The sequence below is a fragment of the Strix uralensis genome, chromosome 1 (assembly GCF_047716275.1).
Source record: "Strix uralensis isolate ZFMK-TIS-50842 chromosome 1, bStrUra1, whole genome shotgun sequence".
Classification (NCBI taxonomy): domain Eukaryota; kingdom Metazoa; phylum Chordata; class Aves; order Strigiformes; family Strigidae; genus Strix; species Strix uralensis.
Window position 1 is genome coordinate 120,230,542 of NC_133972.1, and position 15,999 is coordinate 120,246,540.

The window sequence follows — 15,999 nt, forward strand, 5'->3', positions numbered from 1 at the left end:
CCGCGCTCCCCGGGAAGTGCGGCTCCGCGCGCGCGCGCGGGCGGCAGGTAAGCGCGAGCCCTCTCCCCATCCTCACTCCCCCCCTTCCCCCCCGCCAAGCGGCACGGCCGCCGTTGCGCTGCGCGCGCGCTCTCCCTCGCGTGCCCCCCTCCCTCCCCCCCCGCTCACTGCCGCCGCCGGCACCCCGGCTGCTGACGGCCACGGCCGTTACAGCCCGGGCAGCTCGCGCGGGGTGAGATGGAGGCGCCGCGGGCGCGCCCGCCGCCGCCGTCAGCAGCAGCAGCAGCCGCACGGAGCCGTCGCGCGCCTGCCTCCCGCGCGCGCGGCGGGCGGGCGGGCGGGCGGGGGAAGGGCGAGGAGGAGGAGGCGGGAGGACGCGTCCGGCGACGGATGCGCACGTTGGAGCGCGCGGGCCCCGCGCGGCGCCCGCAACAAAGGGGCGCGCGGCCGCGGCCTGGGCGGCGGGAGCCTGGCGCCGTCTCGGCCGCCGTCCCCGGCAGGGCGGGCGCCGCGCGAGAACCGTTGGGGCGAGGGGGCGGGGGGCGCCGTCCCTGCGCAGCCCCGTGAGGCGGCGCGGGGCGGGGGGAGCGCCGGGCTCGCTCCGGAGAGGGGCCGCCTGCTGCTCGCGGGCGCCCCCGACGACGGGCCGGGAGCGCGGGCGGCGCCTCTCAGCCGCAGGGCCGCGCCGGCAGCCGCGGGTTCCCGTGGCGGCGGCGGCGAGCGGGCCGCGGCGGCCCGGCAGGGCTGGTCCCCGCCGGGAACCCGCCTGCGCCGCGTCCTCGCCGGCGGGTTCGTGGAGCCGGCGTGCGCCTGGCTGCCTCTGCGGGCACGGGCACGGCGGTCAGCGCCGCGCCGCAGCGCCTGCGGAGCCGCGGGAGCTAACGTGGCGAGGCGCCGGGCGGCGGCAGGAGCTGCACCGACAGTTACAACCCCAGACATACCCCCCCGCCCCCTTCCTGCGGTGGTAAAAAAGTGTGTGTAGGAATAATTAGCCTTACCCCGAGGAGTCGGCAACCCAGTTGGCCATGGATTTCCCCTTGCCTTTAGTCTGTGCTGGAGGGACTCTGGTCAAGTGCCTGCCGTGCTCCACGTAGAACTTTGTTTCTTTCACCAATTCCACACACACCCCTGTGTACTCAGCAACACTGTTTTCAGCCAATGACTTCTGTGAGCAGTTCTTGCTTAGGAAGTCTCAACAGAATTGCAGCAAAATTGGGTAGTATTCAACAAAACAGGGTGGGTTTGCTGTTAGATTATTAGCAGTGGCGTTTTGCTGTTTGCTTAAAAAGAAAGCAGCGTTTTCCCCAGCTTGCAAAGAACTCTAAACGCGTCCTGTTAAAACAGTTGTTTGTCCTGCCCTCTTTGGTGCCGCACTGATACGTTTTCCCGGGACTGTAGACGCAGACAGCCCAGAAAAATACACACAGTGTTTCTTGGGTTTGTTTTCTTTTGTGTTTTTCAAATATTGATGCACCTCCTATATGGCTATCTTAACATTTGATTCTTTAGGACAAATACAAGAATTTTGGCTTTCCTCGGGTTTTTTTGTAGCCAGGGGCACTATATGCTGAGATGCCAGACCTGCAAAGGCATTTGTAGGGAGCCAGGTGTTCCTGTAGCATGTTAAACACCGAGCACCGAGTGGAAGTTGCATACCTGCCACCTATTTCTGCTTCATATATGCTCAAGGATAAATTAGAATTTAGGAAAGCAGTTCCCAGTCATTCTGTGTCAGGTGATGGAAGATTTGTTCTGAATCAAATACTAAATTTCCCTCCTCTCTGCAGCATTTCCTGCTTCTCTCATAATTAGATGCCTGTGGAAGATTGGGATTGAATAATTTAAATTAAGTGTTTTGCATTATCCTTCTGCTGTTCAAGTATCTCCACTGTTTGGAGATCTGGTATCCTTGGTGTCCCTTTCCCTTGTCCTGGATGCGCATCCATCCACAGCCCAGTCTGCTGTCCTTTGGGATGCTTGGTCTGCTTGCCAGGCCCTCTGCTAGACTTGCTCAGCTCACTGATTCAGCAGAAGGCTAATCACCTCTTTCTTGGATTGGTTACCGGGTTAACGCTAGTGATTCCTCTGGAGTTTTTTCAGACTTTTACCTGTAGTGCAAAGTAGCAGGAAAGTGGCGTCAGGGAAGTGAAGCAGCAGGATGAAAGTAAACACGGTTTATGACGCAGTGCTATTAGATCGATTTATGCGGTCATCTGTAGAACCAGTCAAAATAACTGGATATTTTAACAGTGCGTTTTGTATCATTTTAAATAATTGAAAGCGCTGTGGTTTAACACACAAATTTAAAACTTATTTTTGGCATAGATGTTATAATTTCTTAAAACGTTATTATCTTCCTGTCTTTCAGGCTGAAGGTGGCCCATTGTAAGGGTTAATCATCTGTCAAATATTTAATAATCATTTGTTCAGAAAATTTCCTGCATTGTTCATGGTAAGGCTTATATTTGATATTTCACATTTAGTTTGATATGCTGACCCATATAGAGTGTTTCTTATACATCTTAATATTAACATTTTCTTTAGCTATAAGAATGACTTCCTCTGCAGTTGGATCATACATTTACTGGGAATTGCAACTTTACAGAGAAAGTTTCCGATTTTGGATAACCGAATCAGTGGATATTTGCATAAATTAATATATTGATACAAGAAATTATCCTCTATAAATCACTAAGTGTCCTGTAAAGTATATAACCTAGGAAAAGACCTTTATGTGTTCACAATTTTAAAAGAAGTTTAAGAGGAATGCTTTTATAATTCTGGTCATATTAAGCCAAAAAAATTACTTGGCAGTTCTTTTAGCATGTAAATGATATCAGCTGTTGGGATTTTATGATTTAGGCTACTTTATAAAAATTGCAAAACTTTCCCGTGTTTTTTACAGGAGTTTTTCATCAGTATGTCTGAAACCATTAAATATAATGACGATGATCACAAAACTGTGTTCCTGAAAACATTAAATGAACAACGTTTGGAAGGAGAATTTTGTGACATAGCTATCGTGGTTGAAGATGTTAAATTCAGAGCACATAGGTGCGTGCTTGCTGCCTGCAGTACCTACTTCAAGAAGCTTTTCAAAAAACTGGAAGTTGATAGTTCATCAGTAATAGAAATAGATTTTCTTCGTTCTGATATTTTTGAGGAAGTTCTCAATTACATGTATACTGCAAAGATTTCTGTTAAGAAAGAGGATGTAAATTTGATGATGTCTTCAGGCCAGATTCTTGGTATTCGATTTCTGGATAAGCTCTGCTCTCAAAAACGTGATGTATCTAGTCCTGAAGAAAACACACAGCCCAAGAGCAAGTACTGCCTAAAAATAAACCGTCCTATGGGGGAGCCGAATGACACCCAAGATGATGAGGTGGAGGAAATTGGAGATCATGATGACAGTCCATCAGATGTGACGGTGGAAGGAACTCCCCCAAGTCAGGAAGATGGAAAATCACCTACCACTACCCTGAGAGTGCAAGAGGCGATTCTGAAAGAGTTGGGAAGTGAAGAGGTTCGAAAAGTGAACTGCTACGGCCAAGAAGTAGAGCCTATGGAAACAACCGAATCAAAAGACTTAGGATCTCAGACCCCTCAGGCTTTGACATTTAATGATGGCATAAGTGAAGTGAAAGATGAACAGACACCAGGCTGGACCACAGCAGCTGGAGATATGAAGTTTGAGTATTTGCTTTACGGTCACAGGGAACACATTGTATGTCAGGCTTGTGGTAAGACCTTTTCTGATGAAGCGCGATTGAGAAAACATGAAAAGCTACACACTGCTGATAGACCATTTGTTTGTGAAATGTGTACAAAGGGCTTTACCACGCAAGCTCATTTGAAAGAGCACCTGAAAATACACACAGGTTACAAGCCCTACAGTTGCGAGGTATGTGGAAAGTCTTTTATTCGTGCACCAGATCTAAAAAAGCACGAAAGAGTTCACAGTAATGAGAGGCCATTTGCATGCCATATGTGTGATAAAGCTTTCAAGCACAAATCCCACCTCAAAGACCATGAAAGAAGACACCGGGGAGAGAAACCTTTTGTCTGCAGTTCCTGCACTAAGGCGTTTGCTAAAGCATCTGATCTAAAAAGGCATGAGAACAATATGCACAGTGAAAGAAAACAAGTTACTACAGCCAATTCCATCCAGAGTGAAACAGAACAGTTACAGGCAGCAGCTATGGCTGCTGAAGCAGAGCAGCAATTAGAAACTATAGCTTGTAGTTAAAAACAGAAACTTTATCAGAAGTAATATAAGAAATTAAACTGAACAAAATCTATTGTTGGTATATGTTTAGACTGAGAATTATCTTTTCAAGAGAACATATTTTTAGAGGATTTGAATGCTACATAGGAACGCATAGCATTGCTTGGTTAGGTATTTTAAAATATTTCAGAGAGGGGTATTCTTAGAATATGAAATAGTTTTGTTGTCATTAGCAGTATCATGCACTAATACCCGATTTAATTTGAGAATATGATCAAGTTCTCTATAAAACAGGGATCATCACCAGCTGATGTTTTGTTTTATCCAGTATGGAATACTGCATACGACGTAGATGTCGAAAGCAGTGAGTTATATTTGAAAATGCTGAGATCTCAGAAAGTAACAAACATGGAAAGGAAATACTTGGGTTTTGTAATTGTGGAGGTGTTATACCTATAATTTTTGAGAAACAGACGTTGATTCTCTAAGCTTTTTAATTCTTCCTTTTTTCACCTAATGTAGGTGCTGGAGAGTGGTACAGGAGTGTAAGGGGGGGGACAGTGATCAAAATGAAATTGCTTCTTATTCCATGCCCTCAGCTATCCTCTTATTTTAATCAAGGTGGCAAGTTTAATGAAATACTTGCTTTCCTGAAAAAAAACGCATTGTTCGCAGTGGCCCTGGCTGGCAAAGCAGAAGGGTCGTGGCATTCACCAGTCCCTTCTGTGGGGAGAAGAGCCTGCCTCGTTTGTTTCTGTGCTCGCTCGTATGCCGGCCCCCGGAGATGGGACAGAGCCACAAAGGAAAAAGGGCGCAGCATGGAAAAGGAGCCATGTTCCTTACTCGGACCCAGTAGAAATTAGTTAAAGCTAATACAGCCTGAGGCTGTAGTTTTTATTATGCAGCTTTCGGTTCACCTAACCTTAGCGCAGTTAAGGCATAGGAGTGTTTGTGGCAGCACAGGAGGATTAGCTGCACTGGCGAGTGACCGGGTGTCACTGCCAGACCTCCGGAGTTGCAGAGCACGGCTGCGGGCTGTCGCGTACCTGCCCGCGGTGTTCAGGCTGGGGCTTGTGTCACGGCTGGTCACACCAGCTCGTCGGTCCTGTTCAAGTTTAAAAACCGCCTTCTGACACACCACCTCTCAGCGAGAGGGAGACTTCAGTGAGTGACTTCAGTCATAATTGATCCAGAATCAGTGTTCACTAAGAGTCTGTTACTTAGAGTTGCCTGGGTCTTTTTCAGACAAGCTGAGGTAGATGCTGCTAATTTAACCATTAACTCAAGGAGTCAACAAAGTAAGTGGTCTTTGGATTGCAGTCTGCTATGTGTAGTCAACAAGGGAAGACACAAAACCAGTGGTAATGTAATCCAAAGGGATATCATGCCTTTATTTTAAATTTGTAAATATTACAACTCTTGTGAAAACTTCTTTTGAAGTTGGAATGGGCAAAAAAACACACTCTTGGGCACGTGGTTGGATAACATTGGTCACCTGCGATACCCATAGCATATGAAAGTGTTAGAGCAGTTTCTGGTAAGTTGCTGTGTGGTAGATCACATCCTGCTTTTCTAAATAGAAATTGAAAATAGTGTTTTGGAACTGTTATATGGAACTTTGGTTATTGGTTGTTTTCTTTGGTTGGGTTTTTTTACAGCTTCATTTTATTCATGTACTCATCAGATTAAGCAGTTAATCTTAAAATGCCAATAATTGTTTGAAGGCTGGTCTGTAAATAAAACACGAACTTAATATTTTAGAAAATGTAAACTTTGGACCTTTACCAATATATTTTTTTAAAATGTTGCTTCATTTTACATTCAGTAATATTAGTTTGTAAACAAACTATACATTTTGTATCTGTGCAACATCAGAGGATGTGAATTCATTGCATTTTATTGGTTCTCTTGAGGAACATGATAAATGACCATTGTTAAAATGTTTTACTGTATATGATCATAGATATAAAGATAGTAGGTCCCAAGCGGGATCTACTTTTTTTTTTCTAAATGTATTAGTCTTGCTATGTTTTCTTATCTAAAGTTGTGTTCACCTTTTCTTAGATGATAAAATTGGGGTTGATAAGACTGTACAAAACAGATCTGTTGTGATAAGAGTTCACAAGTGTAAAAGATGAAGAAAGTAAATTTTCTCTAGGTCTCCTATGAAGACTGCAAAAAGTAATGAGTTTAAATTACAGCAGTGAATGTTTACATTAGAAAAAACTTTTAAAGGGTTGAATGATGAATTATTAGAGCAGAATGCCTGGGGAGGTACTGCAATCTCCGCTAGTGCTGATACTCAGGAACGGGTTAGACAAACATCTGTTAGGGATGGTTTAAATATAGATAATTCTGCCTTGAAGCTGAGGGATAAACTAAATAACCTCTCAAGAGCCTCACTGGGTTTTTTTTTTGAAAGTAATAAATGAAAATGGAGCTCACTGGGACAGCAGGAGCTTGAATGGAAAGGCAGAGCTCAAGACTTACAGTTAAAGAAAATTGCCCTCTGACATTCGAGCACAAGCAGTCAGGCTGTGAATTTGAAATTGTTACAGAAAAGCAGGCTTGCATTAAAAGACACAGTTGAAAGTGTGATAACATTGTGTTTTACATCAGAGTAAATTCTGCTGTTCTTAAAGCTTACAGCTGTAAGAGTTGCATGATGTTTGTAGCTTTATAAAACTGGGACAGATTGATATTATACATACTCTAATACAAAAGTGTGCAGAAACAGGAACAAGTGTTACTGTTGTACATTCTGTGGACAGACATGAACACCTTACATGAGACTTGATCTTAACAGTCTTGTCATGGGAACAAATTCAGTGAAGCCAATGGAACTGCCCACTTGTCAAAGACTTGGAAAGGGGCCTTCACCTCTTACTAGTTTTTAGCTGTTTAAGAGTCAGAAAACTGCTGTATGTTTGTGAGACCAAAAATGACAACATTGATCAAGAAAGCAAAGACTTATTTTTGTGAAGTTGGGAATTATATTGGCAGTTTCTACTACCGCTGTCTGTTTTTACCTTATTTTTTCTTTTTTTGAAAGGCAGTAGATAATTTTTTGTTCCCAACTGTTTTTATTCAAGACAGAGAGGAGGCCTAGAATACTTACCCTTAAAGTTTTGGAAAAGGTTTCAGAAAGGAATTGTGGAGGCAACCTTAGCTGTACGTTATTCTTAATGTGTTCCTGTTCATTGTGTACATTCTGAAGGGATGTTAGCTTATATGTTATGGGGGTCTATCTGTGAAGTTCAGGTAAATCCATCTGCATCTTAAGATGCTACTGCTCCCAGCTCTCTCCTGTCCGTGCCAGAAGATGCCATGTGCAGAAGCAGATGTACGTCAGCTCCAAGCCACAGAGATTTTACAGTGTGATAAACTGTAAGCTATGAGCTGTGTTGATCAAGAGATGGGCAAATTTTTATTTTTGCTTTTACAAGGATGGCAGCTTCTTTCAGAGCTTATGAGACACTGGGTGAGATTCTGTCCAGTACTGGGAATTTTGCTGTTATCTTTATTGGGGCCAGACTGATCTAATATTCCTAACAAGGTTTCCAACAGTGGGGAAATCAGCTAATGACAGAGTGCTGTAGAAACATAAATGGCTAAAATAACATTAGATGTGAATTAATTGTTTTTCTCAGAATTAAGTAGAAAAAATAACATGCATGGAATTAGTCCTAAACATACACTTCTCCATCTACGGTTTGTGAAATTGGAGTCAGTTGTGTCTTTAATATACATAAGTGGAAAAACCAGAGTTACTCTTTTTGGCTTCTGTCCATGTTATGATGTTATGTGACTGAGTGGCTTCAGTGGAACTCTCCATGTATTGGAATTAAGTATATGAATAGGTGTTTGCGTGACCAGGACTTACATGTATATAATGCAGCAACATGTTAGTTGATGTGAAATGAGGTTCCAATGACCCAAATGGGTCTATAAGGTCAACACCAGTTGAGATGCTAAACCAAAGCCTTTTCAGTTGCAAAAAGCTCTACATACTAAGGATATATAACCATTTAGTTAAAAGGCTTTGTGCTTTAAAAGACTAAATAACTTGGGAGTGAGAAGAAATATTTGAAATAAGAACTTTGCTATTCTGCGATCTTAACTGTGTATTCTTAAAAATAGTGTGGGTTTTTTGTAAAGAGGAAAAGAAACGAAGACATTTTGAACTCTGGTATCTGATTAATTTCTGATCCAAATTGTGTTAGCCATGGGTATGCTGCTGGGTATTTGGCACAACTCAGTTTGGAAACTAAAAGTTCAGGAAAGAATACCTTTCAGCCCTTTTCCACGCCCCACCACTTCTACACACCCTTCTTATCCATATTTAAACAAACATTAGAAAATTAAGCAATTCACAGTTGAGTACTTGTGTTTTCATTTTTCTCATTTAATCTTTTAAAAAGGTTTAGACCTGGAGATCAGAGTTTTAAAGGTTGTTGTGTGAAAGAAGATGCCTCATGCCGACTTGAGTAGCAAAAGTTTGAGGAGTTCACCTTCTGTTTGTTCATGTAAGCTACAAAATAGTAAATAGTCCTCAAAATCTTGCCATTTAGGAGTTCTTTTGAAGATCAGACCCCAACTTTCTAGACATTGTCTTCATGATTCCTGTGAGTAAGAATATTTAAATTAAGAGTTGGGTGAGATCAGATGATATCAGAAAGTCTACTTTGAGCTTAGAGTATATTTTTAGGGAGAGATTATCTATTATTAAGTCTTTCATCAATTTAGACACCTCTCTGTCTTAAAGAAGAGACAAAGCATTTCCGAAATACAATTACATCTACCACTAACAACGTATGACTTTCCTGAATGGAAACATTTGCAGATCAATACAAAATAGGTTAATTCTACCTAGAAGGTAAAGACAGATCTAAGAAATTTTCATCTTTTTCAAACAGTTAGTCTGTAGATCACAGTAATATGCCCAATCAGACAGAAACGTGCATGTTTCATCAAAAATTCCATTACGGCAGCTGATCTGTCATTTGTCTCCATATAGATCTAGAACAATTATAATAACATTCTTATTCATTTCAGAACAGATGGAGGATTTCCATGAATAGATTTTGTTAAATATGTGTCATAAGAGTCGAGACATCTCTTCACAGGAATGATTTTTAAATGTAATGCAAGAAACCTGAAATAATATGATAGCTAAAAATAGTGATTTATACAATATTGATATGTTTTTCAATGTATTTCTCTCCACCGTCCCTTTATATTTTTTTGCCCTGCTCCTTTAGATATTTATAGAACTCTCAAATTCTGTGAACCTCAGCAGTTCCACTATGACCAGAACTAGAGCCATCATTTTGAGAGCTCTTTAAAATAGAAATAGACTTTTGAAGTCTTACCATTTTTTAATAATCTGTAGCTAAGTATCTCATTTTTTATAGATAAACTTGAAACATGTAGACCGTATGAATAGAGTTGTTCCATGTCTGACCTGTTTGGCATACGGATATCAAAAAACCATGGCCAAAGCAAAACTTCAGGATATCTGTATCCCATATTCCTTCCTGCATATATGTATATATATATTTTTTTAAGTCCATAGTTCTTGAAAGAACACAAATTTATAAAATGAGTGGTACTAACAAGAAATTGAAATTCTTACTGAATGGAAATTCCAAATGTATTATCTTTTAATAACACTGAGCCATTTTGAATAAGTATATAAGACAATAGCTTCATATTACATATTATGCACATAAATAGATTTAAAGCTGTATTTTAATGCAGAAGTAAAAGAAATTCATGGAAATAATCCATTGAATATAGATTGTCTTTATGGAATCAAAAAATCATGAGAATTATGAAAACATGATTTCAAATTTTTTCCACCAAAACATCAAAGCACTATTCTATTTTAGAAAAATGTATTTTCTGATGTAAAACCATTCTGTTAACAGACACATTCTATTAAAAACAATAACGACAACAACAACGACAAAACATTGCTTGCATTTGTAGTTTTCTGACCTTCTAACAATGGCCTGTTTTTACTTTTAATATGAGTAATCTGCATCTGCAAGCAACTTAGCTGCAGGGAAGCTCAATCTTTAGAATATTTTTAAAGATAAAAATATTCTAGGTTTTCACTCATCACTAATAAAGACCCATTTTTTTTTCAGGGTCAAGGGTACTACAAGCAGTGATTACAGGAGCAAACCACTGTAGTGGCATTGCAGAATTGCTCAGACAAGAGGATGTAGAATGGTAGAGCTCCACTCTGAGATGCAAAAACTTATTTCTTTCTACTCTAGAAACTGGAAATGGTACTGACACGAGATGCTGTGTACCTTCAGGTGGGAGTTCCTCTTCGAGGGAAATTATCAGTTATCTGCAGATGATTTATGGCTTTTTTTACTCATCAGCAGCATAATTGCGATTTACAGACTAGAGTTTTCAGGACTTAAAGATATTAGTTGGTTCTATTCTGCATACTGTCAGAGCTTTTATACATGCTTCTGTTGTGTTCAAGGTTGCATGGACAAAGTTAGGGAGAACAGTTGAAGTAAAAACACGAATATACTGTAAAAATGTTCTAAATGTTGCATTTATTAAACTAATACAAATTACATACAGATTTTTATTTAATGCATTTAGGGCACGCTATATTTCAGAGCATGCTCTCACTTGCTTAAGTCAGTAGCCTCAGATGATAATTTGTTGATTTGTTTTCATTAACTCGACATCCAACATTTAGAATCAGTGTATAGATTTATTTTTCTTGGGTACGAAAGCCGTGAAGTATCTCTTCATACAGCTCTATTACACTAGAAATACTGAGTTATACTGACTGTCTATATCTAAGCAGTATTTAATCCCTTTTTATTTACACTAGGGGGATCCATCTTCTTTGTATCCCTAATAAGCCCATTATCATTCCCCATTTCCTGTTACAAAATAACTGGTTTTTATGAGATCTGCTTAGGACATTAAGAAATGTTTTCTCAGATGGCGGTAGGATTTGATCTGATTATTTTGCAAAGATGTAAAGTGAATAGAAAGTGGCTTCTTCTGTATGGAAAGTTAGTTTACAATGGAATGTTTCTCTATGTTTCTTCCAAAACTTAAGCATTGGTTTTTTATTTGTTTCTGTTTTGCTATAAAGCTTGTTTTTTGGCAATACAGTTTTCTAAAGGCATAGCAAAGTACTTTGTATGGTAAAGCTTAATGCTGCTGAAAGGGTGAATCTTGTTCCTTCTCTCCTCCTTTCCTGCTCACAGAGGTGTCTGGTGAACCTCTATGTCAATGCACGGTAGGCGATGAAGGTATTCAGGCGGGAGCAGGGATGATGGTAAAGGAGGAGGAAGGAGCAGGACTTTCTCATTTCAACTGTAGTGAAATGAGTGACAGCTCGCTCTGTCTTACATGGTCACCCCCTTAAAGTTTGTCTTGTCTGGACAAATGTCATTCCTAAATTATGTTCTTTTATTCTTATTGAATTCTTTCTTTTTGAAGACTTTTCAGGGTGGAGAGGTCTGAAAAGAATTTCACCTATTTGTGTAGAATTTACTATACGTAGAACTATGGTAGAGCTAGTATTCTGATTACTCATTAATACGCTGGATAGTATGTGCTATTTTGTTAACAAACTAATGGCTGTTGGCTTTGATCCAAAGATGATCTGCTGTCGGTGTTCACACAGGAACAGGCTTAGCGCTCTTTTTAACTCAAACCTATTTGTCTATCCTAGGTGATAACAAAAAGAGAGAAGTAACGCACCAAGGCAGTAGGCTTTATGTCCAAGGCACAGCTGAATCATGAGATGTTTCCCTGTTTGCAAGTTCGGGGGAAAAGCTAAATGAGGTCAGGGGATCAGATCCATGGTGATCTAAGACAACCAAAGTTGTGGTTGCTGCAATTGTTGTTCTTTTGCCGGCAGCAGCACCTATGAAATGTCTCAGTGAAGCACTTCATGGAGAGCTGAAGCACCTGAAAACTAACAACCATTTTGAGGCATTTTTTTCTTAACCTTCTTAGCAGCCCCACATGATTAACTCAGTGCTATGGTCAGTGGAAGACCAGCCCCAATTTAGATTGACTTTGGCTGTTGTGGAGCTGACACCTAAGACAGCAGCTTTCTCTTTCGTCTGCCATAGTAAAACTGCAAATTGTTGCTAGAAGGCATAATCTGTTCTCTTCTCTTGCTGTTACCTTTTGCACCTGTTTCTTCCATCTTGTTTGCCTCACATTTAATGGCTTTTATGGCTTTAGGATAAGCCCGTCAAGTGAGTTTCTATAACAAAGCAATTCAGTGCTCCGGTGAGTTAATCTTAGGTTGACCTACCTTGTCAAACCAATTCAGTAGATTTTGATCCAGGGTAAGTGGCAGGAGCCCATAGCTAGAGTTAGGAGAATGAATGGAGCAGGACTTGCCCAACTTTGGCATCACATTAAATACACGGTGACGAAGCACAGCCCTGTTTGCAAAGTGTTTGCGAGACGCGGCCAGGCAACAGAAAGGACCAGACAGAATTCCTTTGTAACAGCCAGTGGTGGTAGACTTGTGGGATTTTGAAGAGGGAGATGTATGTTCTTCATTTCTGCTTTTTCAGGAGAACAAAATTTGGGGTTTGAAGTTGTGGGGGGTTTTGTTTTCTTTTTTTTTTATTATGTACATTAATATGACCTGTTTACCTCTCATCCAACAATCCTATGAAGCCTTGAATGTGGCAAGTCGCTCAGGTTAAGGAGAAAAGAATAGTTATAAAAGACAATAGGTGTTTAATTCACTGGAGGACAAAACTGTAAGCCCAAAATGAAAAGTTATATTTTTGCAACATAAGTTAATGTTTGTAAGTTTTAGAAGTAGACATTATTCACTTTATACATATTTAGGTCTCTTTTAGATCGCTTACTGTGTAAAAAATGTCATGATCTTTGGTTATTGGAAATAGTATAAATCCAAAGTATAGGGATAGATTCTGTATTTCATTAGGTGATGTCAGCTAGGCTGTTTTCATGTTAATTTTTTTTTTTTTTTTTTTTGTCTAGATTTCTAGTTTAGGCTTCCGCAGTAAACTTGAAGTTTTTAGAATGATTGATTTTGATTTCTTTCCAGGTATAAATATGAATCCATTTGAAGGCCTGAATATAAAAATCATAGGTATTTTTAAATTTCCATTTGGTGCTTCAGATTAAGAAATTTTAAATGTAGTTCTTCAGTTGGGTAGCTGAGGCTGCGGAAAGCATTCTTTGTTGAGAGTTGTCTTCTTCCAGTGAAAAGTTCTTCCCTGGAAATACAGTTCTGTTCCCTGATATTTCTCATAGTTTTCTGTGCTTTACTTTTAACAAGACTTTTTTTCCCCAACTGAAGTAACAACATTTGAATATTTTCTTTTTGCAAGATACCTTATATTACAGCTATTATTTTGTTATTTTGCCCAGTAATATTTTACTAATTCATACAGATTTTCCAGTAAGATTTTTAACAATCATGGCCACTATATTCTTGCTCCTAAAGTGTAAAATAAGGCATAAACCAGGACTTTGAGACATAAACTTTGTAATGATGGTGTAAGGTTTCAATCTTTAACTTTTCAGCCCTGTATGTGAAACCTTATAGCCCTAAAAAGCAGTAAGACCTCATTGAATGCTTCTATTGGAGAGACTTGATTTTTTTAAAAAAATAAATATATTCTAACATTGTTTCTGGAATTCTTGATCTTAAATAAGGGAAAAGAGTTCAACTGTCTATTTGGGAAGTAGGAAGGAGCAGCTATACCCCTTTGTATTTCAGATGGGTTAGAGGTCTGAAGATAACTGGTCTTGTTTACTGGAGTAAGTTATGTACAGCTATATACATAGTAACAATTAAAACCTACAGTTTTTAAAGTGCACAACAGGCAAATTTGCTTATGCTAGAGTTTTGCCATTCAGTCTGCAAAAGAACTGCAATACATCAGAAAGTCATGCTTAAAGATGTCATAACTGCCATCATAAATAGACGTATGTTAGACAGAAGTGTTTTAATTAAAAGTCAACAATGACCCATTTTAAGAGTGTTAGTAAATATTTTCAATATGAAACATAGGTTTAATTTTCCACTTCAGTAATTTTTTCTTTTATCCAGTTGTATGACTTCATTGTAGATCTCCCATTGTTCCAAGGATGGATTAAATGCCTCCAGAGAGGGGCAGTGATTTGGTGGATGTGATAAATTCTGCTAGGGTAGGGGTGTCCTATTATAGTACTTTTCAGCTGGACACACAGATCATGCTCTGTGAATCTTACTAATGTAATTTAAAGATTTGATACTCTACTGTTTTAAATCCTTTCTTTTGTAACAAAATTGATGTTTTAAAACATAATTTAAAATTCATATATTTATCTTATTTGGCCAAATTGTTTAATTTTTAGTCATGCCTGATGAAATCCCCATCCTTTTGACTCTATGGGACAAGTTAGGAAACTGCCTTGTGTATTTACTGTTTGTATTTTGTATTGGTGTAATTCAGTATAGTTTCCCATTCTCAGTCCTTGAACAATCTAAGCTGTTTAGTGGAATGTTGAAATGATGATTTTGATATTTATATTTTACGTATCTTTGTTCTCTTCTTTGAGTGTTAAGCATGTAGTTTAATATTTAGGTTGTTTACATTTATCAAAATGTTATAACTGAATTTATTGAAGACTTTAATGAAATAGTATTTTCTTGCAAGTTTGGAAATGTCTTCATTTATTTTAAAGCTGACTTTTCTTCTCCTTAGCTCACGGGCTAGCAGTTTTGCCATGGGTCATACATGCTTCTTTGCTTCTCTCCTTTTAAGTTCTTTGAAGACTTGAGCATATGCCTAATTTTATGACTTGTGTCAAGTTACACCAGTAAGCTGTGGTATGATCGGCGTCTTAAAACCCTTTTTATAGAAAAGAGGAAGGCACATGCTAAAATATTCCTTTTAAGTCTAACAAATGTGTTGTCGTGCTGGTAGAAAAAGTTTGAAGATGAGAATTTTATTTGTGACAGGCTCCCGACCTATCCTATGTCTTTAGCATGGTGCAGAATGGTATGGCCTTGTCCGTGTCACGAGTCAGTGGCTGTATGTGAGGTCCTTTAAAGTCTATTCCTATGTTTCACAGTGTCTCTACTAGATAGAGTCATTAGCCAAGGACTTGACTGGACCAAATTCCTTCTGTGTAAAAAAATTCCTGTGTGATCTAAAGGCTCTGAATTTTGGACTGTGACTCATTCATCTGTCTCAGTGAAGGGACTGGCTGTCTACAGAGGTGTGGCAGGTCAGAGCAGCAATTACTTTGGCTCCACTGATTTTTGCACAGTGGTATATATAGTAATGTTTTAGGTGAATTATTCAGTCTTGTATTTAAACCTCCTAAATTTATCTAGGTCTTTGTTTCTTATAGGTTGGCTTTTGCTTTGGGTTCAGCTTCTCTGTAATTTTGACTCCCATCTATAACATAAAGATACCAATTTACTACTTATGGGACTGTTGGAAGGTAATCATTAACAGGTGTGAGGCATTCAAATATTATGAAGGCGGTGATGTAATCAGCTAGAGAGATTCCCTAGATGGAAGTGGGGCTTTTGGGATCTCCTTACATGCTCTGAGAAAAGTCCTGGGTGGACTCATCTTTGTGATACTTAAGAAACAAAACAAAAAACCCCAAAACTGTGCAGCTGTTTCTCCTAGACTCTATCTAAAATTTACCCATGTTTGTAAATCTCGGCCCTGGACTACGATGCAGCTTATCAGATTAATTAAGAAAAATTAATAGATTAATGTATT

General features: G+C 39.7%; 2 protein-coding genes across 3 annotated transcripts in view; both read left to right on the top strand.

Moving 5' to 3' along the window:
• ZBTB14 (zinc finger and BTB domain containing 14) lies at positions 1–14,915 on the top strand. Of its 2 annotated transcripts, XM_074878740.1 has the most exons (5): positions 1–47; positions 2,369–2,452; positions 2,906–7,615; positions 8,650–8,754; positions 10,381–14,915. In XM_074878740.1, the coding sequence occupies exons 2-3, from the start codon at positions 2,450–2,452 to the stop codon at positions 4,247–4,249; spliced, it is 1,347 nt and encodes a 448-aa protein (XP_074734841.1). In that variant the 5' UTR covers positions 1–47; positions 2,369–2,449; the 3' UTR covers positions 4,250–7,615; positions 8,650–8,754; positions 10,381–14,915. The 2 variants fall into 2 exon arrangements, with proteins under 2 accessions (XP_074734841.1, XP_074734834.1); XM_074878733.1 differs by having other exon boundaries at positions 2,906–8,754.
• The window catches only part of AKAIN1 (A-kinase anchor inhibitor 1), a 27,202-nt gene continuing 22,720 nt past the window's right edge, over positions 11,518–15,999 (top strand). Inside the window, exons 1-3 of the mRNA XM_074858643.1 lie at positions 11,518–11,523; positions 13,250–13,316; positions 15,427–15,490. Of these exons, the coding sequence (XP_074714744.1) occupies positions 11,518–11,523; positions 13,250–13,316; positions 15,427–15,490 (137 nt within the window). The remainder of the gene's footprint in view (positions 11,524–13,249; positions 13,317–15,426; positions 15,491–15,999) is intronic.